Raw genomic sequence first — 25,239 nt, 5'->3', positions numbered from 1 at the left:
TTTATCTCAAATAGAGAGAGAGAGAAGGGAGGACATCCAAACCTCGTAGAGGAAATGTTGCTATGACAATTTACACCATCTAAAAATATACTCCTGGAAGCTTAAGAGCACAGCTAGTAAAAGCAAGGTTCCTATTCTAGTGTGAAACTGAACAATTTACTGAGAGTTCAGAAAGGGGTAATTCTGTCAGAAGAATTTCATCTTTGAGTTATACCTCTACAATATAAGAATTTAGTCTCCACAGTGGACAGTAAACATTTAAAAATGCAATCCCAAAGTGATATAGAAAATCCAGACTTCAGTCATAACTCTGAATTCAATTCCAATCAATCTAGTAGTTAAACCACAGTTACCATAATGCCAGAGCTGGCGTTATGGTGGCTGGGTTTTCTGCAGAGAGTTGCATGTTTTCCCAGCAGATTACAGCTTTCAAGAGGTACTCCTCTTTACAGAGGTCTGTTCCACCTCTAAATTATGCTTTTGCCCAGCAGCTATTCATACATGAATTGCAAATAATCCTTTTACAAATGCACATGTCATTAGCATTCAGACTGGAGCCTTGTTTCATGCTACGCTATTAGAAAACCAATCCTAAAGAAGTGAAGCACTTTAAATAAGTCCCCTTTTTCCATGTGCATAAGAGCTGCTTTTTATTTCTGTTGACTTTCAACTAGCTGTGATTTCACTTTGATGTTCTTGTTGTGGAAGCTAACTGTTCAAGTGCTGCGCAATTACATAGTGAGTAATATGCATAAAGTTATCCAGAACCAAGCAGAGAAAGGAAGAGTGTGGGATGACATGGGAAGAAATGCACCTTAAGGGCTCCACAGCCATTCTGTGGCAAAGTAGAAGTAAAAACCTGGTCTTCATGGCTTCTTTTTGCCTTTTCTGTGCCTGCAAGGTCTGCTACAGCTATCTGGACAGGCAGCGTAGGAGCTAATATGTTGGCAGTTTATAACTCTTCTCAAAGAGGTTTGTTGTGTTAGTGGGGATAGAAGTGAGGAGTAGCATTTTCACCTGTTGCAGGGCAATACTGTCTAAATGCATATCAGTAAAAACTCATGTACAAGAGTTTAGAGAGTGGCTGTGTGTCAGACTCCTTTAATCGCATTTCGTGTGGATGCAAAAGTGTTTGTGTTACTGTGCACTCCTGTTATGTCTCAGCTCAAGCAGGAGAGAAGACTGGGCTTGTCTTGGCCAGTAGTAGAGATAAAGTGGTAGGTGGAAAAAGAGGAAAATGCCTAAGATGGCTAGGAGAAGAGAAACCACACAATGATGGTTTTTTGCTTCCAGCTGATTTGCAACTCATGCTCTTTCTGAGTAAGAGGTATAATTTAGAAATTTTATAACCTTAGGTGCATTTTTCATTGCTTTGTTGAACTCATGACCTTTTATCTTCTAAACTTCCTACAGCATCAAAAATTCACAGCTGAACTGTTCTCTAGGTGACAATAAAAAAAAAAAAAAGAAAAAAATCTGCCTTATTTTTCTCAGAAGCTCTGCAAGATAATGCATAAAAATGTATAAAAAAAGAAACACAAATAATTCCTAACCCATCCTGTGCATGCCTTGAGTGATCTTATACTTCACATATCAACTCTAACACCTCTTTTTTTTTTTTTTTTTTGGAGGGGGGTGGAGATAAAAGTCATAGCCTGTTTTTTTAAAATGTTTCTGAAAGTGCAAGAACTGCACATGATATTCAAAACACACGTCTGTACAGAGAAATAGAATTGCAGAACCACCAACAGAGCAGCAACTTGCCCAGGACTAAGTCCAGTAAAGTTCCGAATAGCCCCATGGATGCATACTCTGGGTAACCTGTTCATTTCCTTATGTTTACATGGGATTACCTCTGTTTCAGTTTGTGCCCATTGCCTCATATCCTGGCACTGGGTACCACTGAAAAAGGCATGACTCCATCCTTCATATCCTCCCACCAGATGTTTATAGATATTGACAAGATCCCCCCAGAGCATCATCTTTTCTGGGCTGGACAGCTCTCAGCCTCTCTTGAAAGGAGAGGCGTTCCAGTCCCTTGATCATCTTGGTGGCTCTATGCTGGACTCTTTCCAGGATGTCCAAGTTTCTCTTGTGCTGAGGGGGCCAGGAGTGAATGCAATACTCCAAGTACAGTCTCACCAATGTTGAGTAGGAGAGAAGGGTCATATCTCTTGACCTATTTGCAGCTAAGAATACTGTTAGCCCTCCTTGCAGCAAGAGCATATTACTGACTCATATACAATTTGATGTCCACCAGCACCCCCAGGCTCTTTTTTGCAAAGCTGCTTTCCATCTGTGAAGCATGTAGGATCCTCCTCCTTGCCCTTCTTGAAATGCTGTGTGACATCTTTCTTCTAGTCCTCAGAGGCTTCCCACCATGACTCTTCAAAGACAATTGAGAGTGGCCTTACAGTAACATCAGGCAACTCCCTCAGCACACATGGGTGAATGCCAGCAGAGCCCATAGACTTGTGCATGTTCAGCTTGATTAAGTGTTCCCTAATCTTGTTCTCCTCCACTGAGGGTAAGTCTTCTTTGCCCTGGTTTTTCCCACTGGACTCAGAGGCCTGGTATTGCTGCAGACTGATCTTGTTAGTAAAGATGGAGGCAAAGAAGACGCTGAGTACCTCTGCTTTTTTTCTTGTCCTTTGTTACTGGGGTCCTTGCCTCCTTTGTCAGTCGGCCCACTTTTCCCTTGATTTTGCTGCTATTGTACCTGTAAAAGTCTTTCTTGTTGCTTTTCACATGCCTTGCCAGATTCAATGCCAGGTGGGCTTTGGCTTTCCACCCCTATCCCTACATGCACAGATGGTGTCTCTATGCTCCTACTGGGTCAGCTGCCCTTGCTTCCACCTCCCATACGCTTCCTTCTCATGTCTAAGTTTAGTCAGGAGCTACTTGTTCATCCATCCAAAACTCATGCTGCCTTTACTTGATTTCTTGTGGTTGGGACCTCATGTACCTGTGGTAATCGTTCATGTTTTTTTCTCTGTTCTTTACTTCATACTCATTAGCCCTCGTTTTGTTTTTGATCACCACTGAACACCACAATGATGATGTCAAATAACTGCTAAATTTCTGAGAAATTTTCTCTCAGGTTGAAGAGAGACCACGATTAAAATTAGACCAATTCGGTTTAGTTTGTTTATTACTTTTTATTTATTAATGTACAATTTCCTGTAATGTTGTCACAGACCTATCAAAAAGATGTGCTGCATTTTTCTCATCTGATTCAAATAGAACTACCATCAGGTTTTGTCATATCTATTCAATAGCCATTACTGGGTTACCTTTACTACTGCAGGGTCTAACCTGTACAGAAGTGGGCAGTTTATCATCTTTTTATGAACATCTTTAACAAGAGAATAAGTCTGCATTATGTGTTTCAGGTTTCTATGTGAGATAATAAGGACAGAGAAATCCCGTAAGTATGCCAAGGAAATTTTACTGAAGCTTTTAACCATTCTCACACAATCTCTGAAATTCACATAAGAGGGTGCAATACATACAAGAAATGAAACTTCCTTCTTCTGGTGTTTTGAAGAAAGCATACGATAAAAAAAATGGAGAAATACAGATGAGAACTGAAAATAAGTGAGTCAAACTTGAAAGGGTCAACTCTTTTATTTGCTGGCTGAATTACTAGGCACAGTTCTCTGGATGTCATCAACAACAGGACAGACCACATGCGTGCAATACTAAAAAAAAGTTTAGGAATAACCAGAAAGCAATATAACCAGAATAGTCCCTTTATTTTCGTACAGGTCAAAAGTTAGATCTTTGTCTTCTTTTTCTGTTGTGTCTTTCAGTTTAGGCTATGTAAACTGTAGTAACCTGTATTTTCTTAGCATGTCCACTTTTTGAATTGTTGTGTGGGTGGAGAAATTGGCAGAGAATTGTTTTTTTTTAACATACAGAGTATTTAAGAGCAAAGATTTTGAAAATAACTTTACAGTTCTTGCACTTCTGTTTCATTTAATGCAACTAGAGAATGAATTTTTTTTTTTAGTTTTTCTGACCTTGATTTTATCTATAAATCAGTAAATCTCTCAGCAAAGTGAAAGTTTCAGTGCTTTCCTGGATTTCTTTTTTAAGAATTCTGCTCTTAAAATGTAACAGCTCTGCTGTCAGTTCTATACTTATTAATAACTTACCTTTTCATTCAGCTTGAATTTTCCTATGCATTTATTACTGAAGCAGTGCTATCCTAAACTGTGTGTTAAAAGCCATCCCGGTACATTATTTTGCACATACGTGTCATCTTTCTTCACACACTGTAAGGACTACAAGCACTTACGGCACACTGTTCCATTGGATTGGAGCCCTGGTAATACAAGTAAGAGTAGTGCTGAGCCCCCAGGTCTTGTGTTCTTTGCCTGAACTTTTCTCACATCTTTCTTCGCACTGCAACCTCCATAATCTTGTGAAGATCCTTTCCTTACAGTCACCTACCCAGCGGGGTTTATATTCTTTAAGGATAAATTGTAAAGGGATGCTTAGTGCTGTTAGCATGTAAATCACCTGGCTGCTGAGCTGAAGGATGGATGTTCTAGCACAGTTTGGGATACAGGCCTAATCAAGTAGTTTCTGGAAAGTATGATCAAAGAAATATATATATAGCTCCAGGTCTGCAGAAAAAAATGGGGAGATGGAGGGGAAGAAGAGAAATCAATTCATTAGGTTAGATGCTTTTTTTAGAAGTGCATGACAAAGCAATGAATAACACTCTAATAGCATCAATTATCATTATAATCTCTTGGGGTGACTGGATGAGGACATTCCAGTCCTCACAGCAGGTTGCACAGTGCAACCTTCTCTTGTTGCAAACCACTTGGTTTCTACCTCCGATCAGAACCATCTCTTTTCCCTACCATATTAAGATGGTAGTAACACACTTCCAATCTAAATGGCTATATACAGATCTTCATGAGCAAGATGAAAAGAGTTAAATCTAAATGGAACTGAAATTTTCTTTCCAAAGGCAGGAGAGGCTCTCCCTTGATGCAACAACAAAATCCTTGCTACAAGGGATACTTAAAACTTTAATTTGCTTATGGTAAGACCTTTGATGTGGGACACCATGATGTGAAAGTGTTTTAGGATTCATGTTAGTGTCTTTCAGTTTTTATGAGTGCTGTGTGTGGGTATAGCTAGCAAAGTTCATAAAGAACCAAGGCTAGATCTTGAATTTATAAAATAGAGGAGGGAACACTGAATTAATTGCAGTGTTTTGAGGCTGTCACATGCTAGTGCTTCAGAATCATGTATTGAAGAGGCTTTGTGAAAAGATGTGTCCTTGGATACTTGTATTACAAAGATTTTCTTTTATATTGGGATTCTTAATAGTGGGAGGATATCTGTCAGCTCGGAAAACAAGATAAGTATAAGCATGCTTTCTAAATGCATGTACTGAAGCTATTGTCTCAGGAATCCAAGTACCTGGTGTTGGCTCTGCCTCAAAGAAGCATAGAGAAGCAAAACTCTTTTATTGGTGAGGGAAGGAAAGCAAAGGCTCAGGCAAATATGCTGTACGTCTACAAGGACACTGGTAACACTGGATACTGTCAAAAATGGAAAACTTTATGAGATTCCTGACTGCTTGCTTGTCTTTAGAACTGAGCACAGTATTTTATTTAATATCACCTTTTGAAGTAGCAGGGATAAATAACTGTAGATGTGTGTTTTGTTTTGTTTGCTTTGCTTTGTTTTGTCTTGTATTGATGCTTAAAGGTAGGCAGCTGGCCACCAGCACCACAGGAATGCATGTCATCTCTCAGGGTGGGGGCTGCTGTTTGAAGAAATGTACTCAGCATTGGTATAAATATAATGCATTTCAGAGCCATGACAAATGGAATCTATCAACATCAGGCTGGGAGAACAAAACCCTGAATATGATAGTCTCGATATTAAGCACAAGCGTGATTTGTGGAGGTAGGACAGAGAAATGAGACCCCAAAGTGTTTTGTTTGCAGGATGGAATTTTTTTTATTTTTTACTCCAAACACTTCAAATGTAACCTTTTTTTCTTAAACAGGCTAAGGCCTCAGAGCTCAGGTGGGCCCTTTCTGGTGGGCCTACCCGTCCTGTCCTGGTGTCTTTGCCTTGACATGTATTCTTAACTTTGTGCTGATTGCATTGTCCTGTTGTGTCTGATGGTGGTAGCTAGGCCTGGAACTGCCAATGCTAATGCAGAGTTAAAGAAAGGCCTTCACGGATTCATGTGCTATAGCATATTTGGGATTCCAATCTGTCTGGATGCCTGGGCTAAATCTACAGGTAAAGGCAATGACTCAGCAGTGGTGTGAAATTCAATGGGAGGAGTTTGGGTGTATTTGTTTTCCAGGGTGAGCATGGAATTGCCTCTCTCTATACCAGCAAAAGACAATGAGGCAAGGAGTAAAATGAGAAGCCTTGCAACAGCAGGTAAGAGTTTCAACAGTAGTTAGGGAGTGGAGGAGTGGGAAGAAGCAATAACCCTTTTTACTTCTGCATACAAGAATCTAGCAGCCTGAGAACACCAGATGTTGCCTTCCTTGCAAGGAAAATGAGATGTATTTTTGCCTTGCTTTGAAGTATGCCAGGCAGAGCACCAAGGTCAGTAATGACTAACTCTGTGATGGTGGGTGCAGAGGGGAGGGAAGTCACAGCTCTGTTCCCACCAAGTCTTCAAACTTCACACTCCATAGTCAGTCAGTTTCTCTCTGACACAGTTGCTCTGGGAGCAACTCAAGTGCCTTGTCCTAAAGGGATGTTGTGAGGACTGAGCATTGCAAAGAGAAGACACAGGTCTGTTCCTCAGTGATAAAGTGGCTCCTAACTCCAACAGCTGTGCTTAAGTTTCTACACCTGATGGTTTTAGGATGGATTTGTGTAATCTTCTCTGCACAGGTTGTTGTACAGAGCTGGAACTAGAAGGACAGGCTTCACCTCTGCTTTCAGCCACTGATGGCTTCTTCCTGGAATTGATCTTGCCTTACTGAATTGCTGGTAAAAATGAAGATGCCTCTGATTTATGAAAGTGGGTCTGCTTTTGGCACAGGGCATTATCATGTTGTCCCACATATGGGTAAGATGTTGCAGGAGAGCATTAAATCTGGAGCTGTTTTCTGTTTCTCCATGTAGATTCCTTAATGGGTGCATCTCCATATGAGTTCAGTTTCCAGAGTCACTATAATCTGCCACCTGGTTTCCTGTTCAGTAAATGGTGTTGATTTATAGAGCCAGAAAACAAATTCTGGCTTCGTTATAGATTTTAAAATTATAATCCATTGACTTAGGTTTCTTCTGATACATATTTAGAACAACTTTGACTTTCTTCTTACCTTGATGTTTAACAGAGATGTATACATCAGTTGCTGCCTGCAAATTATTTTCTTTTAGAGAAAAATGACTTGAACAATGTATCTGACCAGAAAGACAGCCTTTGCCACAGGCTGGTCAGTACTTCTGGTGTATGTATTTTCATTGGAAAACTAAAAACAACACAAAGATTTGAAGATTAGCCTTTTACCTTCTGGTATTATCTTTTAGTTTTCTCACATCTCTCACTGACATTTGGCAACACTGTTATAAATCACATTGAATTTCTTAATTTTAGAGTTGCTAGGAGAGGCCTATATTTTCTAAGCTCCTCTTTCTTCTCCTTCTGCTCACACTGAGAAAAGCAGGAGAGTCTGTGATCTGACAAATGTGTGCACAGGTCGTTTCCCTGAGGTAGAGCTGATGGTTTCAATGCAACCATATGTGTCAATACAGCTATCTGTGAAGAGGTTAGTAGTGCCCTGACTTGGTCTTTTAGTCCCCTGCTTGTGGACAGGATGTATAGGGGCAAGTTGTTGGTATTGCTGGAGCATCCCTCTTTTACTGAAATAAAGAGAAGTTTATCTCAAAGACAGTAACATGACTGAACGCTTTTTGAGGCTCTGATTTCTTTACTTGTGATTTGTATAGGGTCGTGACAATTTGTGAGAGGACTTGGGTCAAAAAAGTAAGATCAGAACTCTGATGCCCAGCCATTTTATTAGGTTTTTGTTAGGGTTTTGTTCCTATCGTATGTGAAGATTAATAGTTACATAACAGAGTATGTCAGTAGTGAAAGACCAAACCTGTAATCATGGCCATCATGTGTGCCATTTTATTGTCATTTTCTTAAATAATGCTGTGTTGTGGTTTAACCCTGGAAGGCAACTCAGCACCATGCAGCCACACACACCCATTCTACCGCAGAGTAGAATGGGAAGGAGAAAAAGGTAAAGGCAGAAGAGCTTCTCCACTGAGGTGAAGGCAACTTACTGGGTAAAGCAAATCTATGAGTGCAAACAAAGTAAAACAAGGAATTCATTCATTGCTTTCCACCAGCAAGAAGATGTTCAGCCATTTCCAGGAAACTAGGGCTTGTCACAGGTAATGGTTGTTTGAGAAGGCAAACACCGTAAGTCTGATGTCTGCCTACTCCTTCTTTCCCTGCAGTTTTTACTGTTGAGCATGATGCCATATGAAAATGGGGCATCCTTTTGGGATGGGTGGGTCAGCTGTCTTGGCTGTGTCCCCTCCCAGCTCCTTGTGCCCCCCAGCTCCTCACAGTCAGGACAGTGCAAGAAGCTGAAAAGTCTTTGACTTAGTTTAAAGCACTGTTCTGCAACAACTAAAACCAACATTGGTGTGTTATCAGTGTTTCTATGATAAGTCCAAAACACAACACCGTGGCACCTACTATGAAGAAAATTAGTTCTATCCCAGGCACAATGGCTTGCTGAAATCTTTAGAGTTTCACTTTTATTAGGTCTGCCCTTCTGCATGCCTATGTTTTGGGGTTTTTTTTTGTTGTTTGTTTGTTTCTAGGATAGTTGCAAACTAAGAACTGGAGTGTTTCTTCCCGTTACTGGATTTCTTTTCTGCCTTGTAAGACCTTTTGAAATAGGGATTGTTGCAAACCCAGTGATGACCTCTGTTGTCATGTGGATCAAATATGTCAGCTGAAATTACACCGTCTTGCAGTTGTTGTGGCTCTCTGACATTGCTCCAGAAGATGGGAGAAGTGTCTGGGATTGGGAACAAATTAATGTTAATTTACCATTAAGAACCTCTGTAGTATTTATTAGCAGTTTTCTTGAGTGTGAAAGACAGATTCGTCAGTGAAGATCTGCCATTATATGACATGGTTTTCTGGCTAATATTGCAGAACAGAGCTGTGGATGTTTCTGTTGTGATCTGTTATGCGTACTCAGCATTTCATCTTATTCACTGGGTCAGTGTGAATTCCATATCTAGCAAGCTCACCGCCTAGTAATGATATGAAAAACATTGTGAGTACTGACTTCTTTTTACCTTGTATTTGCTGTAGGAAAGTGGGAAGTGGGAAATGTGCTAAGGAAAATAAAAGGAAAATTTCTTGAAATTTTGACAAGCCTGCCAGGCAAGCAAAAAACTGTCAGTTACTCACAAAGAGACTTCTCTAGTAATTATATTATATGAACAGAATGAGAATAAAACACAAGAGTTCAAGCAATGTAACCAGAACTTACTCAGCGATGAATTTTGATTGTTACTTTAGTAATCAAGGTTTGACTGTCAGAAGTCCTTTCTTTTTTGAAGGCTTATAAGTATTCAGGTGACTAAAGATAAGTGAAGTTGGTAGTGGAACGTTATCCCTGAAAAGATACACTCCAGAACTTTACGTTGGTGAACACTGTGTATATCTGTGGGAATAAAAGAGCTGGAAAAGTTGTCTGGAAAAATTGATCAATTCTTCTGTTTTTTATTGTGATGGGAACGAACTGACTTACATTCTACATCAGCAGCCAGGTATTTTTCCAGGTTAGAATTACTGGGGAGAATTAGCTATCCTTATTTAGAAGTCAGCAAGGTGGGAAGGGAATGGGAGGAAGGGCAGCGTCTGGGTTTTAAAGCAGAAAAAATAAGGACCCTCTTGTGACCAGACTTTATTATTTTGTCGCTATCCAAACAGATGATACAGTAACTTGATGTCAGATTTTCACACTGGCCCTCCAGAAATTAGCAGAGATACAGGGAAATCTGTGAGATTTTCAGTAAGATATTTTCATGATGCTTTCTTGTTGGGAAACGCCCCAAGTTTTCCCAAAGGGTTGCCCTCCTTGCGTGGGGAAGCACGACCATTCAATGTGAGTGCACACAGCTTCAACTTTATTGTAGCAACACACCATCTTATATAGCATATATGCTTCCAGGGATACAGGGTCCAGGGATACAAGCTCTATGCAACGCGCACGCTAACAATATTGTTGCCCGAGTAATCTCCATATATGGGATATGTTGTTAACTACAACACTATGGATACAGAATACTATGGATATGCTAGAATATACTAGAGCACACTGGAAACACCACATTCCACGTATCTAGGGATTACATCATTACATCATAAATCATTAGTAAATCAGTAGCTACGTGCTGCCGAGCAACCTGCCCTCCAACACTTTCTAATTAATGTATAGGTTTTTTAGCTCAAGTATCATTTCAAATGAGTATAACCTAATTATCTCCTGTCCGCGTTCCTCTCCCTGTTTTAGATTGCCTTATTTCAGAGAGAAGCATTGCTTCAATAGGTATTCTGTATCCTATTATACCAATCCCAGGGGAAAGCAAGCTGTTCTTCTGTTTAATTAATTCACTTGATGTTGGAAAGATGCTTTGAAGATGGTAAGCACCCTCTAAGTGCTAATATAATTGTCACCTTACCAAGTATGTTGCCAGGTGAAACTGTAAGATGGTTATGATTAATTGAATATGGTAACAGGCAGGAGTCTCAGGGCATGTTAATTGCTTGGAAACCACAAGTTCCAAAAGCATCAATAGCTTACAGTTTAAAACATAGCATAGGGAACCAAGTGTACCAATAAAAATGCAAGCAGTAACTTCTCTCTGGTGAATGTATGCACATGCAACAACACACTGCACAATATAGCAAAAAGGATCATCTAAGTGCTTTTGAAGAGATTGGCCAACATTGCCATCTTTTTGCAAAAGTTGGTTTATGTATTCTCTGTATGTGATGAGAGCATTGTTTCCATTTCTCCCTCTCGCCTTCAAATACTTCCTGCCATGCATTTTTGCATGAACACAGCTACATGATGAAAGACTAATGAAAAACCGCCAATGTTTGCACTGCAAACTTATGTCCTCTTGGCTTAATAGTCAGACCGAAGAGGGCCTGCAAGAAGATGTGAACTCATGAATTGTTATTGCTCAGTGTGGCTTTACTGAATGGGGCAAAGCCACTAGGCCCATCTGGAAAGGCACTGGACAGCTGGGACTTCAAATAGGTGCCTAATGTCTTTGGATTCAAGCTAAGAACAGTAATGAATGTACAGTCCTTATTAGGCTTCTCTTAGAAGGCAATAAATAGAGCTGTATTTTACCATGGGTTTGTTGGCCATGGACCAAATCAGGGAAGCAAAGACAGCCAGTGAGGCATATATATTCACACCCTCTTGTCCTGACCTCAGAGTTTACCCTAACTGCGCATAATTTCTGCTTGATGCAGCAAACTGTTTTTCATACTGCTGTGGCATGTCACCTCTGAACTCCAATTGTACACATAGTTAATTATATAAAAAGGCCTATTAACTTCAGTAAGAGAACTACTCATGTAAAGAAAGCTGAGCAGTGCTGGGCCAGGTGCTGATCATGTTATTTCAATAGGCCAAGACTATTTGAGGTTTCCTTATAAGTTTAAATTAATTTTCTGAGGGAAGTGAACTAGGAGTTTCAATTTCTGTGTTGGTGATAAGTCTCCCACTGCCATTCTCCACCATTTATACTCGTTGGCTTTTACAGACTGGAATCTCTGTTGTTTTGTTTCTGTGCAGTGTGGCATTTTATTTTTTCAGTGTACAAGGGCTCCTGTTTTCAGTAAAATCCTCTGGCAGCACCTTTTTCCCCAGCACACTTCTTTCTGTCCACAGGGTTTGTATGTTTTAATGAATTTTATTTTTTCTTCTGCCTCAGCCTGTCAGAAAAGTTTAGTAAACACTGTGTCCTGTGACAAATGCATTTAGCAGGCGCGTGGAGCATATGTGCAGTGTGCTCTCTTTGGAGTTGCTGTCTCTGTAAATTACTGAGCTTCAGACCAAAAACATCTGGCATGCCCTTAAGGGACTGCTTAATACTGACCAGTCCTAGCAGGGCTTACTGGCCTCATCAGAAAAAGCAGACAGGGAAAATACAGCATCAAGTATGCTTGCACATGCATGCAGTTATATAAACCAGTCACAACTTAGGGCAAGGTGACAGCCCCCATGCTTCCCTTAGAAACCTCCCCTGCCTGGATACACCACTGTCTCTCCTGTAGCATGGTGTCATTCCAGGTCTGTGTCCTGCTCAAATACTAGATAAGAATAATTATCCAGTCAAATGCATCTTGGCATTTCAAGGTTCTGATGCAAAGGATGGGATCTTTCGAACATGTGTGCATGAGCCAGACACAGCACAACCATGATCTTGCACTCAGAATATAACCTGGGACCTGAACTTCTCCCTTTCAGCAGTTGACTGGAATCACTGCAGCTGAGTTCCTGAGAACAGCAGGACTGGGAGATGCTGAAACTGTGAAATTAATTTTTGGATTTTAATCTCCTTTCGAAAGCAGGCCTTGGGCATCATAAATGAGCTGCTTTTTTCAGGAAATGCTATTGAGTGTCTGCTCCCACTCCAATGAGGAACAATTTGTGACTGCAGCAAGTTTGTGGGAAGGCTGAAGGTTATTTGTAAAAGTGGTCTGGAGTTTCAAAAAGTTGCTTCTTGAAATCATTCAGCAAAATGGAATAACAATTTGGCTTCTGCTGAATGTGCATACATAAAGGACCCCAAAGTTGACTAGTAAATGAGAACAAGGACAAACACATTGGCTTCTTGGGAGGAAGGAAATGAATTGACATTGCACAGTGATGTGCTATTTGGTGGCCCTTAATACAGTGCCACCGCAGCTAGCCACTGAGGAAGAGGATTTAGCCAGGGGAAGGAGCTTTGAAGGGAAGAAGCCTTGGGACTTTTGAGGTTTGATGCACAAAACATGCACAGAATCTGTGCATTGAGATTTCTCATTTGGTTGTTCTGCTGTGTCAAGCTATTTGCAAAGATCGATAGACAGAAATCAATTACTATTAAGAGTGCACAGGTGTCTAAGCTACTGGATTTTAGCATGTTTGAGCTTCCGTAATAACTCATACACATAACAGATCTGAAGAATTTAATACAGTATACTTATTTTTAAGAAATAATTGCATTTTAAAGTTAATAACCTTGTTCAGCTCTTGCTGTTTTTCCAGATAATGTTGTCCAGTGGATGCTGAAAACAAAGAAATTGCAGTCCCCCTAACTTACTGCTCTATTTTAAGAGGGTGGCATGGGCCAGTGGGCTGGAACACAAGAGTTGAACTCTTGGCCAGGTAACCCTGAATGGATATTTTCATACCTACGAGCTTCAAATCATTGTGTAGCTGAAAAAGGAAGAGGGAAGAGGAGCCAGTGGCACCTCCTCGTTGTAACTATTTGAGACATTGGGAGAAAGCTCATGTGATACAGCCAAGACTGACCTGTAGTTGAACATCCTTAAGCATGCTGGTTTAGATACATAATTCTCTTATCTCACTGTCTTCTGTAAGTGAAAACACTTGTTCTAGTCTAGATTCTTTCTGATCTGTCTGTTCAGCCTGTTTTTCAAGGTTAATGGTTAAATGGATAAAAATAGAACTGAAGTATACACAGGATTTGCTGGAAAAATGGTGTAAAATTGTACTTCTCTGTAATACCACCTGTTCATCATCTATCAGAGTCCTGAAACACAAGGGATTCCTGTTCCTCTGAATTATAGCAGTTACAGAAGAAAAGCATTGAACACTGCCAGTCTAACCTTTTGCAACAACTGTTTGAGGACAGAAGTAGAGATTCTGAAAGTTAATTAGTTCCCTTGTATGAGGGCTGCTCCAAAAGTAATGCCCCCTATTTTATGATAATGGCCTCTGACATCAGAGGCAGATGGTGGTGGTACAGCAGTAGAGGCTGAACCTTCCCAGAAATATGTCATTACAAGTTGTTGCCATGTGACAGATGGCAGCAGAGGGGCAGTCTGACAGAACGGCTTGTGACATGGAAGTGCAGATGAAGCAGAGGTGTGTAACTGAATTCTTCCATGTGGAAAAAATGGTGCCCATTGACATTCATCGATGCTTGCTGAACATTTGTGGAAACAAACAGTGGATGTGAGTGCAGTGAGGCAGTGGGTGGTGTGTTTCAGCAGTGGCGACAGTGACACACCATGATCCAGAAGGCCATGTGCTGTTGCCACACCACAAAATGAAGACTGTCTCAATCAGCTCATCCCTGTGAATCAGCAGATTATGACCAGGAAACTCTGCGCAGAGCTGAATATTGGCTTAAGTGAGTTGGAAACGATGGTGACAACATTGGAATATTGCAAAGTTTGCACCAGGGGCGTCCCAGGAATGCTCACATAGGAACAGAAAGAACACTGTACGCAAGTTTGTCAGGACCTGTTGAACAAATACATGGGTGAAGGTGACAAGATGTGGTGTTACCAGTACAAGCCAGAGCCAAAACAGCAGTCCATGGAGTGGTAACATGAATTCCCCATCAAATAAATAGTTCAAGACACAGCCCTCAGTGACAAGTGGCACTGTCTTTTGGTGTTGGAAAGTGGTGATCCTTCTGAGTTTCCTGGAACCTGGACAAACAATCAACTCTGACCACTGTGTCACAATGCTGACTGAGCTGAAGGCTTGAACATCTAGAGGGAGGCCAGAGAGGAAGACAATCTTTCTCTGGCAGCACAATAACACCAGACCCCCCACCAGTTTGAAGACAGTGGAGCACATTGTCAATCTTGGCTGGACTGTCCTGCTACAACCACTGCAGAGTCTGAATTTGGCTCATTCTGACTGCTCTCTGTTTGGGTCAATGAAAGATGGAGTGCATGGACAACATTTTCCTAGCAACAACACGATCATAGGAGCTGTGAAACAATGGATCACCTCTGCTGGTGCAGATTTTTGTGAATGTGGCATGCAGGTTCTTGTTCATTGCTAGTGAAATGTATAGCTAACTGGTGACTGTTGAAAAATAGTGTTTTGCAGCTGATAATTTTCTCTATAACATACTGTTATTGTGCTCTTTATCTGTTGTAATTTCTACAGGAATCAATAGGAGGCATTACCTTTGGAGTGACTCATGTATTTCTAGCTCTCTACACCTTGTCCACGTTTATAAGAGGCAATGTCTGTCTCAAAGTATTTGTAGTCTTACTGTGCAAGACAGCAAAGTTCTGAAAGTACAGATGCGGAGGAGTGAAATGACTAGCCAATATCACATAACAACAGGGAGTAAATGTTCTGCGTCCTGGAGAAATGTCCTACCCCTCAAATCACGGACTGCATTTTAAGACACAGGTTCTGTTTGAATAGTTGAAGTTATCCAGAACAGTAATGTAAAGGAATCAATTCAGGAATAAAAAATGTTATGCCTTAGGATAATTATGGCAGTACTAATGACATCTTGATGACATATTTTGATTTTTAGATAACAAAATAGATAAATCTCAAAATCTAGCGGTAGAGCATGATTCTTTTAGACAACTGTAAAAATGATGTTATTTTCTTGCTTGTGTGCTTTTCTACCTGCTGTGACAGGGATGTTCTATTGATAAGCATAACAAACAGAATCACTGACATCAATTGTTGATAATTTCTACGTATTTAGGACATTGCACACTCCGTGTGTGTGTGAGTGTGTGTGTGTGTGCGTGTTTGTGTGCAGTTGCAGATATGTGTGCTTACCATCCTAAGTGCTGGCAGAATGTAAGAGAATAAGGTAACATCCCTTGAAAGAGCATTCATCCTTTCCAGTGCTGCCATTTTCTGAGGTTTCCAGAGAACAGCCAGAGCAGCTTGACTATTGAATGTAGGATGACTTGAAATATTTTTGTTTTTGTAGTGAGGACAGCTTTATTTCCCCTGACAGTTTCCATGGGAATTTTTTTCCTATTTTTAATTCCCTATAGAAATAAAGGCACCGTGGGAAAGACCCTGAATGAAGGAATGGTCTTTAAGTATTTCTGCAGTAGTTTTCCTATAGAGTACAGGGTTGGATGAAACAAACTTATGAACTATTACTAACTGGAGGTTAGAAGAGGCAGCAGTCCCAGACTCATCCTGTGCTTTCATAATTTATGGTTACATGTCTTGCTCTCAGTGATGAATAATTATATGGAAATTATACAGATCTCTAAAATAAGTCTCTCAGAGCTATCTACTTGATTTCAAATATTTAAAGATTACTCAGGGCTTTAAGCAAATCTGCATAAATTTCCTGCATCCATGCCTGCCGTTTTTGGACCTTTGATTCAAATATAAAGCATCATATTAGTAAGACTACTACTTAGTTTGCATTACATGCACTCATAATTTGGGTCATCATAGATTTCATATTTCCAAAGTAGTTCATAATTTCACCTAGCACTTTTATCTACATCTCCTGCTTGTATTGGGGGTCTCATAAATGAGGAACTGATTCATGCTTCTTCTGTGGTGGGATCAAACAATCTTTGATCCCACACTGAGCCTCTGACAATCTGGTTTCAGACAGTTCTGCATTCATTCATCTCACCCAGCAAAGGCAATTGTCTTTCCCTCCATCTGGTACCCGATGAATGGATAGATAAATAAGTTCAAAATGTGCTATCTTTTGCAATTTCTGCCCCTTTACTTGTGTTTGAAGAACTGTTGTCAGGACACGGGGAAGAAGATTGCTGCTGCTGGTTTTTGTGGACTCTGGCCGTATCAGCAAATAATTTAGCATAGAAAGAGCACAGTAGTGGATTGAAAAATTTGATGCTGAGATCATTTCAACACTGTATGCAATTTGTCTAAGACTCAATTTAGTCTTGCCCTGGATAAAGCATCCAGATTCATGTGAATCAGAGCAAAAATCTTTGATGCAAACCTTCATGTCCCCTTTAAAGTTTGAGGTGTGTTTGCTGTGAGCCAGAGAGCACAGCTTTTGAATGGGTTTTCTCTGTAGAGAATGCACTTTACATATTCCAAAACTATTCTACGTCTTGAAACATGCTCAGAAAGAGGGGGTTTCTGTGTCTCTTAGGTAACCACAGTGCTTCTTCAAACAAAAAAATGCTGGTGTACCTGTAGCCTTTCATGGGGATAGTCCATGAAACATTACAGCTGTTTGCTGCACTGACACCATAGTCAATGCTGTGGTGCTTTGACACCAGTCCTGCTAGTTGCAATGGAACCATTCCTACTGCACCTGACAGCAGGTGCTCACACAACTGCTTTTTTAAACATTGGCCCTCTTCATGTCATGGAGATTAATGTGATAAGAAAATTTATTTAGTTTTTCCATGTGCAATGCTTCTTGCTACAAGCAACATTCTTCAGCTGGCTTTGGTCTTTCCATCTGACAGACATCATCATGGCAAAGAAGTGGAGGTTTTGAAATCTGGTGTATTGAATTAGTCATTGGTTCATCTTACCATGCTGTGAGAAATAAGCAGAGTCATTAACAGCTGCTCTCCTGAAGTGCTGTATACCAGAAGATGATGGGTGCATATTCAACATTTTGAGTCATACACAATTACAGAAATGGTGATGGATTAGTTTCAAAGTCAGTAATGATATGTAGCAAGAGTTCTAATCCATATTTAGCATGACCTATCTAGATCAATTTTTTACATATTTTTGAAAAGTACACATTATTAATCTCAAGAATAAGCATAATATTAAGTTTGAATTTAGATGAGTAACAGTAGCTGTACAAAGAACAAAAAAAGCTTTGCTGGAAGCTTGAATGTAATTTTGATAGCAAGGCATCTTTAGAAGCTCTGATACTGCCTGAAAGATTGATATGGTTTAAGTACTATGAGATATACGTAAAAAATTGGGAAAAAAAAAAAACAACGGAACTGGTCCTAATCAGTGTCATCTGGAGAGTCTTACAAATGGAAACATCAATTACACTTTGAACATGACCTGAAATCTTGCCTGAGAAGGAAGGCGACAACATGCCATAAAACATGCTTATGAGATGTTCTGTACAATCTCCAAGATGCAAAACCTATCTTGAGTTAAAAAATTCAAACACACCATCAACTGTTATAAATCCAAGTTTTTTACTGAATAGGGCTGCTAGAATGCTGTAACAGCAACCTTCAAATGCACACATCATATATTCAGACTACGCTATCATCAAATGATAATACTGTGATTGAAACAGACAGTGAAAATCAACACTTAAAGGAACAAATGTTTGCACAGGAAGTGAAGGCAGCTGTCCCAGGTCATGCCAGTGTGCACAGGTGTTTGTGAACTCTACATATAAACACGTTTATTATGTTTTTCTACTAACACAGTTGTGACTCTTGTCTTGTTACTCTATAGATAGTCTATTCCACATCAGAAGTGTGGTCTGATGAGATAGTCCTGAGTCAAACAGGTATCAGTTACACAGTCAGGAGTAAAGAGTAGAGCATGGAAGAGTGAATCTTGGATAGGTATCCCACTTTCAATTCAAAGAATTAATTAATCCAGATTTACCTCCCATGTGTAGACAGCCTTTCAGAAAACAAGGCAGGCAAGTTGTATGTAGTATGTCATGGGATCCATCCCTTTACTTCAGAGCTTGGATTAGGGAAGAGGCTCTCTAGATTGTAAGTGCTAAGTAATGCTTTGCTTTATGGCAAAAGTGCCAAAAAGCTATTTAGCACCAACTTTTTATGTAAACACTGCTGTTAAAATGCTCTGTGTGCACTCCTCCAAAGAGGATGATGTTGAAAACCTCAAAGGCTTTTTTCTGTGGAATTACATAACCCCCACAAAGACTTAGAAAAGAATAATAATAGCACATTAAATTCACACCTGAGCTTATATGACAATAAATTCCCAGTGTTGACACATCGTGAGAGCACAAAGCTCTTAAGTGGAGTGCACACATAAAGTGCAGAGTGATCACAGCAGCCAAGCAGCCAAGTAGCCTTGAGTGTTTAAGAGGAAGCAGCAGAGCTATAGGTGGCCAATTAAACAATCATGCTGTTATAGAACAAAACAAATGAAGGAAGTAAAATATAAGATGCAGACAGTGTTAAAATACCCATGCCAGCTGGAAAGCTCTTGTACAGAACACTGAGTGATTTTGTGAAAGGGACATAAAGATCTGGACTTAGAGATTTTAAGATATTAAGACATCACTCCATGGAGCCTTGCAGTGTCTAATCTCTGTTTATAAAGGTAATCCTTAGGATGATCACAATTTTTTTTTTAAAACAAATTGCCAGGATATTTTAGTATTTTCCTTGTAGTACTTCATTTTTAGTATTTTCCTAGAATTTTTCATGCTGCGCTGGCAAAAGCAATAACAGGAATCTTTCTTTATCCCCACTACAGCCATAGGCATTGTCAAGCTGAATGGCGCTTGCCTTGTTCACACTCTAGTCTGGTGTTTCAGGTTGTGTATGTGCACAGAAGTGCTGGCCTTGGCATGCTGTTTGCAAGCAACTTGCAAAGCACTGCTGAGAAAGAGCACTTTCTCTGCAGTTTCTGGGCTTTTCCTGTGTTCTGTTAGTGGGTTTTTGTTCCTCTTTTCTTCTTCACTTATGGTTTAAAGCCCTTTCACTCAGATGACGGCTGCTTTCGAGACTTAGAAGCAACAATACCTGTTAGGAAGACAGCTCCCAGGGTGGGTATGATTTCCCATTGCAGGTGTTCCTGAGCAGTACACAGTGCTTTAAGGATCTGTTCCATAGGTGCAGGAAAGGGATAGCCTGGGAGTCAAACACTGAGCTGACCAAAAGAGAGGTGATGTAGCATGTGGGTGAATGCACTGCCCCTGCACCAGCTGGAGGACTGAGCATGTACTCCCAGAGATTTGTGGTGGTCAGACACTTACCTGGATTTGAACAAATGTTTCATACTGTTGAAGAGGGGCAGATGGGCTCTGAATGAATTGTCAGTACTTTGCTTAGAATACAAATTGGGCCAAAGAACTTTTCTGAGTTTAGAAATTTCTTGTGTTTAGACTGGCAAATGGGAAGTGGACTGAGGAAAGCGATCTTAGAAAAATATTGCTCCAAGGCAATGTTCAGTACACAGGCAATAGTGCAGTACCACAGACATCCATTATTCTGCAAAGCAGCTGCTTTGCCATCTCCATTTGCTCAGTTACTCCTGTGCAATCTCGGGCAAAGCTTCTTGAATACTCTTGAACGCAGTCTTGATGGGCTTGTACCATAAATGTTTTATGTGAAAAGACATTGCCCCGGAGCTGGGAGAACAGGGAGGTGCCTATCACAGCCATCAAGCTAAACTGCCTGGGTGAGCCTCGGTAACAGAAACCTACAGTCTGGGCTGTGATGCTGTAGCTGAAACTCTATGACTTGTTCAACCACAGCACTCCCTGCCTTAGCAGTGGACTGAAATGCTGAGCTCATCTTTATGATCAGCATGGCAGGAGTCACCTGTGCATGAAGCACCCAGTCTGTGCTAGCATGGAGGGGTCTTTGCAAAAAAACTGTCCATCTGTCTGTATTCTTCAGACTGCACTGACAACAGAAAGCAACGCAGGAAGCATGCACCCTGAGCTTGACCCTTGCTATGGGCAGAAAATATTCCCTCAGACACCAACCTTCTCCTCTGGCTTGAGTTTTGCAGATCCTCGTGTCTGTTTTTTTGTAATTTATTTTCATTTTCTAATGAAATCTGTGGGATGAAATGAGACAAACATCCCATGTGGGACTTGAATAGGCCAGCTCATGCTTGCCATTAATTAGCTGGGTTTCAGTTCTTGATTTCAAACTATTAAAAATAATTAAGTTGTTATGGAGGGTTAATCACAGAAAGTAACCTTAATCTTACACTCAGTAATGTCAGCAATCGTCCTACTGGGTAACCAACATTTCTAGTTGGCCTCTTCCAAACCTTGCTTCTGGTGACCTGCTTGTATTACCTAACTCATGGGTATCCAACCTTTCGGTTTGCCTGGACCACACTGAGCAAACAGGAGCTGTCTTGAGCTGCATATAAAACATATTATATAATTAATGTATATAAGTAACAAAACATTTTTAGTGTATTTTTTTATTAAAACTCCAATAAGACAATGAAAACATAATACTAGTGGGATGTTAGACCCTGCTTTTGTAATACTAGTGCATCGACATCTGGTTAGGTGGAAGTAGCCACAGTTCTTAGTGAGTTCTCAAGGTTTTCATCAGAGATTTTTAAAGAAATATTGCTTTTCCTGAGTTTGATCCTTGACAACAGTTGTTCACAAATGTACGTACTGCCAAAAAGCAATGACAGTAATAAGGCATGACTGTGAAGCAAGGGATATTTTTCTCTTTTAAGATAGATCTTATAAAAATCTGGGAAAGAGACATGACCAAATTTTTCTTTGAGCTGAATGTCTGATTGCAACTCTATACATTCCATGTGAAAGTTTACAGGCAATGTATTTATGTTGACTGAAAATGGTGTTACAAATATACAAGAAAAAAACATGATTTTTTTTGAAATTTTGAAACCTATTGTCAATTTTCTTTATCAAAATAGAAAGCACAGCTGCATATTTTTTGCTGTTCACAGGTACAGCCAATGCATCAAAATATATGAAATTATTTGCCATAACTTTGGCTTGCCGTAAATGATGTTTCATTTCAAATGCTGTTATGGTTTGAAACAGCACAGATAATGTGATTTTAACCTTGAAGATGCATGGTTAACTCATTTAAATGAGCAGTCAAATCCACCAAAAATGCTAAATCTGTGAGCCATTCTAAATCTTCAGGTTCTGGCACAGTTTCCTTTTGATTCCATTAAGGACATCATTTCACTTTGCAAATCATAGAGTTTTTTTGGCATTTTACCCCAACTTAGCCACCCTCATTTGGAAAAGTAAATGGTGCCCACATAATCAACATCCACAGTTCTAAGGAACTAGTGATGATTCGATCCTTTGGACTTTATGAAATTCACTTATTTGATGACGATTTGCATGACATTATCCACTTTAAATCTTTTGCACAAAAATTTTCATGATGTCTGATGCAGTGATATTTCGTCAAGTATGAGTTGCTGGTGGCAACTGCATCATCATCTGTTAATTTTATAAGTCCCGCCATCACTGAGGCACCATCAGCAGCTACACCAGATATGTTGACAAAGGTTGAAGAAAACTGCTTTAATGTGTTTTTTTACTGCTTCATACAAACCAAGAGACTGATTCTGTCTTTTAATGGCAGCAAAGAGGCCATATCTTCATTGATATTATATTTGTTATGAATATCTCTAATGAAAATGGCAAACTGAACAGTATGTATAGCATCAGTACTCTCATCTGTTGCCAAAGCAAAAAATTTGGAACTAGCAGCTTTACTCTCCTAATTTATTTCAATAGATGTTCCTATTTCTTCAATTCGCCTGGCTACGGTCTGGTGACACAAACTGATTTTAGAAAAACATATTTTTTTTTTTCTCAGGACACTTTATATCTGCCATGCTTTCCATACATTTCCTGGCAAACTCACCATCAGTAAACAGTTTTGATTTTTTTGCAGTCAGAGTTGCTACCATATAGTTTTATAACAGAGTCCATATGAGTTTGAACTAAAAATTTAACTTAAAGATTTTGTTGAGGTGACAGACTTGTTTTCAGTTCCACTATTCTGTCTTTACCAAGTATTGTTTGATACACATTGAATTTGGCATCAATTTTCTGCATGTAATGTCTTTCTAAGTTGCAATCTTTGAAAAGTGACACACTATCCTTGCAAATTAAGGATAGTGGATAAGTAAGGATAGATAAGTACTCACCTTTTTCCTTGAACACTCTTCCTTCATCCATGATTTTTCATTTTTTGGAGTTCTGTTTTCTTTTGAGACACCATTAGGCAGGCTGAAATATTAGTATCGGCAGTCACTGCATTTTATTCAACATACAGCAGAAGCGCGTGTCATATGTAATACACACAGGTTTTGGTGTGACTGAGTGAGTGCGACAGGAGTGAGGAGAAGAGTCAGCACTGCACTGCACTTTTCCCATGTCCCAGGGCTGGGCCACACAGTGGGGAAGAGTCACCACCATGATGGCAAGGGGCAGGGAGCACAGGCTGCAGTGCGAGCTGTGCTTGGCTGCAGGCAGCCTGCTTCAGCTCCCTTGGCTGGAGCTAAAGTTCAGGTCATTTGCTGAAGCTCTTGCTAAGTAAATTTAAATAACTGAAGTCAAGTATGGCTAAGAGTAGTGCTGGACCCATGTCTAAGTGAACATACAAGGCTTCGAAAATGACTCTAATGTGAGTAGGGCAAAATGTGGCTGGGCTATATGCTGAGCTGTGACAATATGCATGCTGAGTCAGGAGTGTTAACTTGGGAACCAGACAGGCACATAACATCTTTTCCAAATAAAAACCTTCCCTCACCCCATCACTGCCGGTAAATCTGTGCCTGGGAAAACTGCTTGCTTTAGGAGGCTTTTCTTATTTTCCTGTTTTGCTCCACCTGAGTGTAGGTATTCAGAGTAGAAATGCTATATGGAGCTGCACCAGCGTGGTCCATAATTAGCATATAATCTCTTTCTCCAAAGCAGCAAAACTTTAAATTGAATTGCTCCTGAATCAGGATGATGCTTCCTCTGAACTCCAGACAAGCCAATAGGGTGCCGCCTTAGGGGCTCATATCAGTGGTGTTATCTTACACATGTCTTCCCATTTAAAAAAAATATTCCTGCATTCTCGGCTTAGGTGTAATGAAAACAGTACTTCACAACTCAGGAGTTTTTGAGGACGTTATTCTACAACATAGATATGAGATCATTTTTGTATGTTTGTTTCTTTGTTTTCCCTTTTTTCTCCCCTCCTTTGGGGAACAAACCAAAAAAAAAAAAAAAAGGCCTTGAGGCCTTACTGGGGAGAGACAACCAGACAATGGTACAAAGATGAAGGGAAGGGAAACAGCTCACTGTGCAGTAGTAATAATAACAATCCAAAAAATGAGGATGGGAATAATGAAGTATGAAAGCTCTGAAACGGAATGTAAAGCTGTGTTGAAAAAAGGATAGTGAAGTATTCCTTGATCTGAAAGTCACATCTTGGTCTATTTGAACTGGAGGGGTTTTAGAAACAAGTAATAAAAATAATCAGATGTGGGGGAATGTCAATATGTAGGAGTTGAATGCATCCTGTCTAGGGTTAGGCAAAAGGTGGCGAGCAGTGGCAGGAGAGTCCTCTGTGAAAGAACAGCATTACACAGTATTTCAGGGTTTCTGCTCGCCCTATGGAATCGTTCATCCAGTTTTGGGTGAAGTGCACAGGTGAGAGGCCAAAGACTAGATGTATCGATATATATGTTATAGATAGTTCTTTACGCTGGCACTGTAATACTAGTGGTGCAATACTTTTAATTTCATTATACTGTATGTTCCCTCTAAGAAGATTCTATAGCTCTTTCTTTCTATGCAGCTTTATCTCTGCTAATGGAGATTAAATCTTTGCTGAAAGAACAGAAATGATTCAAACCCTATCAGAAAGCAGCAGCATATCCCTTCTCTCCCAGCCACCAGAAACTGAGAGGTGTTGTCTCCATGTTACTTTACTTTCAAGCAAGTGCGGAGAGTGATAAGATGCGTCCTGTGTCACCTTTAGCTCTGCAACAATGCTTGTTTTATTTAGAGGCTGCTGGGATTGGATTGCATTACTTCAAAGTGTCCATCTGAATGTTCAAATGCTCTGCATTCATAGAAACAGGATGCTGTGCATAGATAAGTGCTTAAGCAGGTTTTGGAACGCTATTATCTCTGTTTGCCAGCATCTGGATGGATCTTTCTTCATTTTCTGCCTCTTTTTATTTCTCATGCCATTCTAAAAACTTTGTGAATATGCACTCACACACCACGCATACAGGACGCACACACAGACTGCAAATCTAGATTTCCATTGATGTCTGTGAGGGGTTCAGGGTGTGCATGTGAACTTAATAGTTTTCATTTAGGATTAGAGAGAGGGATCTCTTTTCTGTTTAAGTTTCCCTTGAGTTCCAGGCACTTTCTTCTGAAATGACCTCTCATGTAAATTGCCTTTATTTAAACTGGCGCATACAGCCTTCCTTACCCCCTTCAATGCCCTGATGATTTTTCCTAATGTAAAGAAAAGGTAGTGAAGTGGATACAGCTCTAAGGTATGAC

The 25,239-nt window shown here is 40.1% G+C and overlaps 1 protein-coding gene across 5 annotated transcripts in view; it reads left to right on the top strand.

Annotated features, from left to right (window-relative positions):
* The window catches only part of NRG1 (neuregulin 1), a 384,342-nt gene continuing 365,541 nt past the window's right edge, over window positions 6,439–25,239 (top strand). For 2 of the 5 annotated variants that reach the window (XM_021380042.1, XM_021380041.1), the window contains exon 1: window positions 6,507–6,597. Coding sequence is in view for 1 of the 5 variants with exons in the window: in XM_021380039.1 (XP_021235714.1) it covers window positions 6,578–6,597 (20 nt within the window). In the remaining 4 variants the exon portion in view is untranslated. Of the gene's footprint in view, window positions 6,598–25,239 lie in introns of all 5 variants that reach the window. The other 3 variants (XM_021380039.1, XM_021380040.1, XM_021380043.1) reach the window with 3 other exon arrangements.

Source organism: Numida meleagris, chromosome Z, assembly GCF_002078875.1.
Source record: "Numida meleagris isolate 19003 breed g44 Domestic line chromosome Z, NumMel1.0, whole genome shotgun sequence".
NCBI classification, from domain to species: Eukaryota; Metazoa; Chordata; class Aves; order Galliformes; family Numididae; genus Numida; species Numida meleagris.
Note: the sequence above shows the minus strand (reverse complement) of the source record. Positions and strands in the feature narration are given on the sequence as shown.